The sequence below is a fragment of the Dreissena polymorpha genome, chromosome 2 (genome assembly GCF_020536995.1).
Source record: "Dreissena polymorpha isolate Duluth1 chromosome 2, UMN_Dpol_1.0, whole genome shotgun sequence".
In the NCBI taxonomy this organism is placed as follows: domain Eukaryota; kingdom Metazoa; phylum Mollusca; class Bivalvia; order Myida; family Dreissenidae; genus Dreissena; species Dreissena polymorpha.
The window spans coordinates 131009602-131020403 of record NC_068356.1 but is presented as its reverse complement, the minus strand read 5'-3'; the positions used below and the strand labels follow the sequence as shown (position 1 = coordinate 131020403).

Here is a 10802-nt window from a genome sequence, read left to right as displayed (position 1 = left end):
GAGGCAACAACACCTTCATGACTTTATAACAGTTGACCAGGCTGATCTATACTGGTGGCATTTAGCATAAGACCCACTTTTTACATTATGCCCCTTGTTTGTTGTTGAACATAAGTGCCATGGCTGACCAGAAGATTCAATAAGATAGTACAGGATCACTACAATTAGTCCATGATTTGAACTTTTAAAAACATCATAAAAGTGGGAACTTAACATGAACAAACTTATATCATCAAATAACCCTTTTCATACATCGCTAAATGCTCCCAACCAATTTAATGCGAAGATGTAAATGATCGTTATAATGCCGATGAAGTTCAGGAAACAGAACAGTGTGAAAAACGCTGCACCCGATGATGAAAACCGCTTTGAGAAGCAGTAACAAAGGGTTATGGTGGACGACCTGGAAACAGAAACATTTGCAAATTGGCACTGCATTATTATTTTATGACGTGTACATTTTAATTTTTTTTTTTAATTTTAATAAATTATATTTAAATTACAATTTGAAATAATTTTGATTGTATTTTTTATGATGCAATTGATAATAAATGATAAAATTCAAAAGACTTTACAATATATAATTTAATTCAAACAATTATGGTAACAGATTTGTTTAGTGCCATACTGCATAAAATGTCACACAAAGTTAACAAAGGTACTGAAACTTGTAACCTTACCCAAACAGTGCCAGCAGAACACATACAGCTCCAAGATTTTCTCTATCCCAGAATGATGCAGGTTTGAAGATGAGGATAATAATGGCAGCTATGCCTATTGATATACCCATAATCATCTGAAACATTACAGGAAAAAAAACAAGTGTGACAAATCGTGTGACCAAGTACAGTCAGCATCGGCTAATTAGCGCCAACACTTTCTTTTTTTATGTAATTTTCCTTTAAAGAAAGTCTCTTCTGCACAAAAATCAAGTCTATGCCGAAAGTGTCATCACTGTTAAGCCTGTTGCTTGATATATTGATCTAAAACTGTACTTGTGAAAAGAAAAGTTTCTATCTTAAAGCCAATTATTTGTGTCTTGTTCTGATAGAACTGGGCATAATACATGTGCGTAAAGTGTCGTCCCAGATTAGCCTGTGCAGTCCGCACCGGCTTATCAGGGACGACACTTACCGCCTAAACTTGATTTTAGGTAAGGAGGGACTTCCTTGAAACTAAAAATACCATTAAAGCGGAAAGTGTCGTCCCTGATTAGCCTGTGCCGACTGCACAGGCTAATCTGGGACGACACTTTACGCAAATGAATTAAGCCCAGTTTTCTCAGAACAAGACACATTTTATTGACTAAAGTGCAAGTACACAGGCATTAACTAGTTCAAAATACTGAGTTTTTCCAGAATGTGACCCATATAAGTTCACAAGCCACTGTGTGGATTACTGAAGGATGAAAAGTGTTCTGCCCATCTACTCTTCATCGTATGATAAATTTTAAGTTTCAATTGATTTGCTTGAGGAATGCTTGTAGGTGGCTGCAAAACCTTACTAAGACATTATATTAACTGACTGCCTAACATACCAACAAGCCCACCAAGTGACTGAGTGACTCCAATAGGACCCTTCCCAGCAGAAGTAAAACAAACTTTTCAAGTATACACAATAAAAATTGATTTAAACCTGCAGTTAATTCTTATAAATATGGACAATCTCAAGTGAATGTCACTGTTAATTCTTTTTATGACTTTGGATCATTGATACCATTATAGGTGAAGGTCACTTCATAAGGTCACAGTGTTCATACCATGTCCCAGATGAAGGAGGCAATCCAGTACACAAATGATCCGACGCCTGCTATGAACTGCATGTGTTTCTCACTACTTAGGAACTCTGTGACAAGGTACAGCAGGCAGCCAATCGGGACGAACGTGAAGGCGATCAGGATGATAAGAGCGATGCCAATATCCGCAGCGGCAAACAGCCTGTACAGAGAGGAAACGACAGTTAATTTTCCCTGATAATCAATACTTGGGAGCTGCTGATTCTATCGTTTAAACACAGTTGCAGTTGCAATAAATTACACAGAATTGTAATTCTCAAAACATTTTAAATAATACTTGACGAAAATAATTTCTGTTTAAAGGTAAGCATTTGATTTGATTTTACAATAATTGCAAAAAAGATACATACATGTTTTGCTTCTGCTTTCCGAACACAAAGGGATGGTTGTAGGTGGAAATGCCTGTAAACAAAATGTGTATAATTGTTTATGATAAAAAATGTATCAATGAGTCATACAAGTACAAAAAAAGCATATTTATATGTATGTATTCATTCACTTATTCAGATCGCAGAAATGCCATGCAAACATTGATCTTATGCTGTATGCTGTACTTCATAAGACCAATTTTTGCATGGTGCATTTCATAAATAAGCACTAATAACACAAACATACAAAATATTGCCTAAAAATATACATATATGAGATCTAAAATCATAGTTTTCTATTAAATATTACTAATACCACTGACAATTAGATCACGAATCATTTGTCATAAAAAAATAACAATCAAGTATAGAAAGTAATGTTTAACTTCATATAAAATTTGATATTTATACAGAAAATCATGTACAGTCTAACCTGCACAAACGACCACTTGTATAAGAAATACACATGTATATATTTTTGTCCCTAAAACGATCCACAAATATATAAGTAACAAACAATAAATATAACTTATAGAACAAATAAATTTTGTTTTGCAAGCAATCTTTTCCACCATTCACCAGAATTATCTGAGGTAAAAAGCCATCTATTCCTACCATATTGTTCACTGTGCTTTCCCGCCCTAGCCATGAGAGCTCGTAGCAGGCCGTTGCTATAGGCGTTATAGAATGAGGGCATGGCATGGTAACCCTTGTTGTTGTACCAGATCTTGGCGTCCAAAACTGGCATATTGTTGTCATCTATACCATCCCTGAACTCAAATCCACCAAACCTGTAAACCATGTCTGTGGTTTATGAGGTTACTTTATACCATACATGCCATATTGATTGGTTTCATTATGATTCAAGGCTATCAATTCCTATCTATCAGAACTAGTATTAATTTGATTTAGCAATACAAATATAATAATTTTATAACAAAATACTTCACCTCTTTGTAATGAACTGTTCAAAGGTCTCTAACAGGTACTGCGAGATGTTTTTGTGGTTCACAAGATCAACAAGAATGTCGCCGGTCGCAGAGCGGAATTCTGGGATTGAAGCGTTGTTGTTGGTAGCAGCACATGAGTACTTGTTGTCATCACACTTACACATCATATGCTGGTAGCTGGTGTTGTGGTATGAGGTATCGGGGTCGACACATTCATACGGGGAGCTATAATATAATAACGATAGTCATGACATAAGTAAAAGTCAACAAAACAAGTCCCAATGCTCCATTTATAGTGCTTTAAAGGAGTTCTGTTGACGATATGTCATGACAAAACTAAAACAAGAAACCGTCGGAGACGGGTGATGCTCCCCAAAGTTGTTTTTTTTTTACAATATTGCACTATATATTCAGATAAAAGGAAACGTCTTGAGGGCACAGTAGTTGGGGGGACAATAATTTTTTTATAGAAAATTTCAAAGGGCCATAACTCTGTGAAAAAACATCCGACCAGAACCCGCTGATAATATAAACATCTCTACTTGATAGTGAAGCTTCCCATAAAGTTTCATTGAATTCCGGTCATTAGTTGCTAAGAAATAGCCCGGATAAGAATTACACCATATGTACAGTTAATGGAAAATTTTAAAAATTTCAAACGGCCATAACTCTGTGAAAAATCATCCGACCAGAACCCGCTGATAATATGCAAATCTCCTCTTGGTAGTGAAGCTTCCCATAAAGTTTCATTGAATTCCGGTCATTAGTTGATGAGAAATAGCCCGGACAAAAACTGTGCATGGACGGACAGACAGACAGACGCACACACGGACAGACAAAGCGGCGACTATATGCTCCCCCAAAAAAGAGCATAAAAATGCACAATACAAAAAAGAGAGAGACAGAAGTCCAGAAAGACAATGGAAAATATAAACACCACTCTTCCTCTCATAAATTGTGGGGATAAGAATTAAATCTATTCTACATATAGTAATTAATGTACAGAATAACTTACCCTAGTTTTTCTGCAAACGATGCATTGATACAAGATGTGCTATAGCCAGGCTTCTGCATAAATGTATGTACAATGTCCAGGCCATCCAGTCCAGTTTGGGGCAGTGAATGTTGTCTGAAAATGTTTTTTTATTATAGTCATCAATAAAATCATTTCAGGTTTATTTTTACATTGATCATTGTGACTAGAACATTGAAAATACTTTAAACTAACTTGCTCATGTCAGAAAAGATTCTTTGCCAAACACAACAATTGCTGCATTATGCAAAAATAGGTCTTATGCTAAATGCGTCCAGAACAGCTTCAGACCAATCTGAACATACCAACTGTTTGGTCAAGAGCAATGCTGTCTGCTATTGAGGCACAACAGGTTTCATGAGCGCACAAAGAGGCTTATAGATGCCAAAGCAGACATTTTATCCTTATCTCAACAAATGAGCAAAAATCACCAAACCTCATATTGATTGAGCATTCTTAGTTTCAAATTGACGTCGAGTTGAAACATTTAGTATGACGATTTAGAATAGTCTGTTGTTTAAAAAATCTGTTAATTAGTGAAAAAAGAACTAAAAATTGAATGAAGGTTAGTGTATAAAACACAGCACACAAGTTGAGTTGACACTGGAGTCTGTCTTACTTGCTGAATGAGTAGGCACCTGGACCATACATGGCGGGTGAAAGGATAATACTGGGGGACTCCGTCTCTGTGGGTTTCACGAGATAGAGACCGCATGCAAGCAGGAACAGTAGCAACGGCAGTAGTAAAACCGCCACAAGGAGCTTCCAATTTCGAATGTAGTGCAGGAATCGCTTAGTAAGCAGGGCAAATATGAGAGACAAACAGGAGCTACTGTGGACTGTCATCTTGTTTAGGTGCTCTCTGCTACTCGAGCCTGTATTGGTGTATGAATGTTAGTTTAATTATTGCTGTACACAATGTGTTATTATGGCTTAAACAATTTTTTTCACATTAATGCCAATATAAGTGTGAAATATGCATACAAATTATAACAAACATATAAGTTACAATATGCTATTACGGCTTAAACAATTTTTTTCACATTAATGCCAATATAAATGTAAAATATGCATACAAACTATTACAAATATATAGGGTTTTTTTAACCACTGTAAAACAAATACAAGGCCATTTTGTAAGTAATTCATATTTCAATCAGAATGAAATGTTATTTTTAAATATTTAATTCATTATGTACCTACAAAACACACGGATTTTCGGGAAAGGGTGAATGCTTGAATTGGCATTTATTATCTGGTATATATAACAAGACTATTGCCAAGCAATATAGTCCCCTACCGGCTTCACCATTGTCAGAAATTCCACCATTGTCAGATTAAAAAACAAACAAGAGATGTGTTCGTCAGAAACACAATGCCCCCTACTGTGCCGCTTTGAAATTTTTTTTTTTTGGACCTTTGACCTTGAAGGATGACCTTGACCTTGAACTTCCACCACTAAAAATGTGCAGCTTCATTAGAACGCCGCTTTGAAAAAAAATTTTTTTTTTTTGAACTTTGACCTTGAACTTCCACCACTTAAAATGTGCAGCTTCATAAGATACACATGCAGGCCAAATATCAAGTTGCTATCTTCAATATTGAAAAAGTTATGGCCAATGTTAAAGTTTTTGGACGGACAGACGCCATATATTTGACATTTGACCTTGAAGGATGACCTTGACCTTCACCTTTCACCACTCAAAAAAAATTTTCAGCTCCATGAGATACACATGCATGCCAAATATCAAGTTGCTGTCATCAATAATGCAAAAGTTATGGCCAATGTTAAAGATTTTGGACGGACGTACAAATGCCATATATTAGACATTGGACCTTGAAGGATGATCTTGACCTTCACCTTTCACCACTCAAAATGTGCGGCTCTGTGAGATGCACATGCATGCCAAATATCAAGTTGCTATCTTCAATATTGAAACAGTTATGGCCAATGTTAAAGTTTTTGGACGGACAGACGCCATATATTTGATATTTGACCTTGAAGGATGACCTTGACCTTTCACCACTCAAAATGTTCAGCTCTATGAGATACACATGCATGCCAAATATCAAGTTGCTATCTTCAATAGTGCAAAAGTTATGGCCAATGCTAAAGTTTTTGGACGGACAGACAGATGCCAAATATTAAACATTTGACCTTCAAGGATTACCTTGACCTTTACCTTTCACCACTCAAAATGTGCAGCTCCATAAGTTGCACATGCATGCCAAATATCAAGTTGCTATCTTCAATTTTGAAAAAGTTATGGCCATTAAAGTTTTCAGACGAACGGACAGACTGACATACACACATACTGACTGACACACTGACGGACAGTTCAACTGCTATATGCCACCCTACCGGGGGCATAAAAATTGTTGCCATAGCAACCAGAATTTTTGACGTAGGAACAAAATGAAATGATGTGCGTAATGTCCATATTGCCATCTATCCATATTTCAAGTTTCATGAAAAAATATTAAGAACTTTTAAAGTAATTGCAGGATCCAGAAAACCACCATTTTAAGCAGTATTTTTAGTCTATTTGTTGCCATAGCAACCAGAATTTTTGACATAGGAACAAAATGAAATGACGTGCATAATGTCCATATTGCCATCTATTCATGTTTCAAGTTTCATGAAAAAATATTAAGAACTTTTGAAGTTATCGCAGGATCCAGAAAAGTGTGACTGACTGGCGGACTGACAGACTGACAAACAGACAGAGCGCAAACCATAAGTCTCCTCCGGTGAAACCGGTAGGGGACAATAAAAATTTTAAAGTTTACAGTTGCAGCTAAATGCCATCTCAAATACTTTTAATAAAGATTTTATGTACAAATATAAAATGCATTTTAAAAAAATCAAAAGGATGCCATCTATGTAGCCTATCCAACTGTTTTCGCACCGTTTGCCTCAAAGTCATGTTTCCACTCCCCGTCTGTAGAGCTCCTGTTCTCCTCTGATTGGCTGTCCATCTGCCTAAGTGTCTCTGGTTGGATCATGTGACCTGCGTCTGCTGCGGCACACACCTTCAGGAACACCTGCAGGGGAAATGTCTCACTGATGTTAAGTGCTTGTGCATACAGTATTGTCCCAGATAAGCCTGTGCAGTCCACACAGGCTAATCTGGAACGAAACTTTTTGTGTATACAGAATTTCTTCTTTAAATTAAAGGTTACATAATCTTTATAATTTTTGTCAAGGGATAATTCACCCCTTGTCATGAGTTTTTAAAGGAATTAAAGGTTAGTTAAGTTGTTTGTTTTTATTTCAAAATTTAGATAAGAGTGCTTGGCCTTAAAATTATTTCAATATGTGATGTTTTTATGTAAAATTTATAAATGTCAATGTATATATTGTAATGTACTATTTGTGTTAAATTAGACCCATTATGAAACTCAACTTCAGATAATTTAAAATTAAACATTTAATTCATTTTATGCATATTACTATTTATATAATTATTGACAGCTTACCTCCTGCAGTCGAGGATCTGATATTCCAAAAGACTCGATGTCCAGTTCGTTTTTGCGAGACTCCATTTCCTGAAAGAACTGATCAAAGTTTGTTGCTGCTGCTGTTGACGCGGGCACCACAAAGGTCATGTCAGAGCCGGTCATCTGTTGGAGTTTTGATCCTGGGATCCAACGGGTGATCAGGGACAATATATGCACCGGATCAGGGTCTGCCAAGGGAAGATAATTGTTCAAGATTAAGTTATCTAACACACACACACACACACACACACACACACACACACACACACACACACACACACACACACACACACACACACACACACACACACACACACACACACACACACACACACACACACACACACACACACACACACACACACACACACACACACACACACACACACACACACACACACACACACACACACACACACACACACACACACACACACACACACACACACACACACACACACACACACCACACACACACACACACACACACACACACACACACACACACACACACAATCATTTAACACTTCAAAAAGCTGTATAGTAGTAGTCCTCAGATAAACTCCTTACTGAAAAATAACACATGTTTAATAAAATTTTCTTATTGTTGAATTCAATGAAAACTGTATTCAAATAATCTAAAGCTAAAATGCAAAGCTTTTCAGATTCAATAAATATTATCAATAATTTATACCTTCATGACAATAATAATACAAATTAAACATTTTATCTTGACATATATTAAGTAGACTTTATTGTTGTAACAAGAACAATTTTATTTGTAACAAACATATTCTTGAAAATATTCTTTGATACATAAAAGTTAATGGAAAAGATTTAGCAAAATTATTCTGGCCGGCCCCACAACTGTACAATCTCTCAATCACAAACAAAAAGTATCAGGAATTGCATTATAAAGAGCAGATAGGATGTCAAATTTGGATTTATTAGAAAAATGCCAACAAATGGAGGACAAATAAAATCCAAGATTAAGCAGATATATCCAGTTGTCACAAGAAACGTGTTAATGATTGCTTGACCGGATATATCCGGTTGTCGCAAGGGAAGGGTTAATTTTAAAAGTTATCAATTAGCATGCTTTTATATTTTCATCTTTGATTTCAATTATTTTAATTAATATTGAAGATGAACACTGAGTTGGGATTTGAGAACATTTTCAGTAAAGGACCAAATTTGTTCTTTCCCACCTTGTTTAGTAGATGTGATGGTGAGTCGATGACCGCTTGCCAGGTGGTGCTTGAGGAACATTGGTGACCCCTGACACAGCAGACGGCCCTCGTGTAGAATGGCGATATGGTCACTGACCACGTCTGCTTCGTCAAGGTGATGAGTGGACAACAAGATGGCGGCTCCTGTTAATGCAAATATTGGTTTGATTTGTCAGATTTTCAGATACAAATACAATCTTCATGTTCTTTTTCAGTAGGTATGTCAATGTTACCCAAAACACAGCTGTTTTCTCTAAGAAAATATACAAACACAAATAAAAAGAAGAAAAGGCTAATTTACAAATAGATAAATAACAGAATTATATGTTACTCATATATATATATGAACCCTTTACCACTTAGATACGCATTTTCACACATTTGTAGTCCCTTAGAAAGTAAAATTTTAATTAAAGACTTTTCTTACTAGATTCAAGATTTTAAGGCTTCATCTCCAAACCTTAGATACTGATGAGCAGCAAACAGCATAAAACCTGAACAGCCTGCAAGTTACTCGCAGGCTTTTCTGGTTTTATGCTGTTTGTACATAGACATTTTAATTTTGCTTCTAAGTGCAAAAGGGTTAAAGGTGAGCTGTGGTTTAGAGATTTTAATTACCACCAATGAAGCGCACATGACTGTCAGTCAATGGATCCCTTATCCCGTTTGGTACATGTATTTATTTTCAAGTTAAACATAAAACAAATTACCAGAAGAAACAAGACTATTGCCAAGCAATAAAAGTCCCCTACCAGCTCCACCATTGTCAGAAATTCCACCATTGTCAGAATATTTTTTTTATTTGTTGCCATAGCAACCAGATTTTTTGACATAGGAACAAAATGAAATGACGTGCATAATGTCCATATTGCCATCTATCCATGGTCCAAGTTTCATGAAAAAATATTAAGAACTTTTAAAGTTATTGCAGGATCCAGAAAACCACCATTTCTAGCAGTACTTCTAGTCTATTTGTTGCCATAGCAACCAGAAGTTTTGACGTAGGAACAAAATGAAATGACCTGCATAATGTCCATATCGCCATCTATCTGTGTTCCAAGTTTCATGAAAAAATATGAAGAACTTGACGGACGGACAGACAGACAGACAGAGCGCAAACCATAAGTCTCCTTCGGTGAAACCGGTAGGGGACTAATAACTATGGATGCTACATTTGGTGTGGATAATAACAAGTGTAAATATATTTTGCATATTTGATTGACTCAATCACTATTAACACACCATTTCCGAAAAACATGAGTTTGTTCTGAATACTTTATGTTAGTGAACACAAAACACAATCACAATGGACAGATACTTAATATCAGGGATCATATTTTTTTCGGTTTTGTCGGTCCTAGACCGATTGGGGTCGTGAAAGACCGATTGAAAATCCCAAACAGTCGGTCCGATTCTGTGTGCTAAAATTCCCATGTCATGAAATCGATTACACAGTGCACATGCTAACATAGATCTATGGCGCACCAAAGGGGTCGAAACTTTAACTTCTGCTCGAGCAGAAAAAAATGCTGCTCGAGCAGCATTTAAATGCTGCTCGGGCAGCATATTGCTGCTCGAGCAGAAATTTACTGGTCGAGCAGCATTTAAATGCTGCTCGAGCAGCAATATTCCTGCTCGAGCAGCAATATGCTGCTCGAGCAGCATTTATTTTTAGAACAAGCCATTGAACCCGTCAGCCAATCAAATTTGAGCTTACAAACGGACGACATTAGCTATCTCTACGGAAACGAAATAGACCGGTGTAGCGTTAATATTGTCAGATCGTGAGATCTGACGATTTTCACAGTACCCCCGTGATATTGCTCCGATCAGTCGCCGTAAAAAATGTCAGATTGATGAAAAATAATATTTAACGCATTGTTGTTTCAATTCAACTTAATTTCGCGTTTTAACAGCTTGAAGTTA

General features: G+C 36.4%; 1 protein-coding gene across 2 annotated transcripts in view; it reads right to left on the bottom strand.

Annotated features, from left to right (window-relative positions):
• Positions 1 to 68: 68 nt before the first annotated feature.
• Positions 69 to 10802, bottom strand: part of LOC127869006 (ATP-binding cassette sub-family A member 2-like) — a 42606-nt gene continuing 31872 nt past the window's right edge. Inside the window, exons 19-29 of one of the 2 annotated variants that reach the window (XM_052411251.1) lie at positions 8856 to 9020; positions 7627 to 7835; positions 7056 to 7191; positions 4766 to 5021; positions 4129 to 4242; positions 3114 to 3338; positions 2779 to 2954; positions 2146 to 2197; positions 1760 to 1937; positions 681 to 796; positions 69 to 403 (exon numbers count right to left, since the gene is read on the bottom strand). In XM_052411251.1, the coding sequence (XP_052267211.1) occupies positions 247 to 403; positions 681 to 796; positions 1760 to 1937; positions 2146 to 2197; positions 2779 to 2954; positions 3114 to 3338; positions 4129 to 4242; positions 4766 to 5021; positions 7056 to 7191; positions 7627 to 7835; positions 8856 to 9020 (1784 nt within the window). In that variant the 3' untranslated portion in view covers positions 69 to 246. The remainder of the gene's footprint in view (positions 404 to 680; positions 797 to 1759; positions 1938 to 2145; positions 2198 to 2778; positions 2955 to 3113; positions 3339 to 4128; positions 4243 to 4765; positions 5022 to 7055; positions 7192 to 7626; positions 7836 to 8855; positions 9021 to 10802) is intronic. The other variant, XM_052411252.1, reaches the window with a different exon arrangement.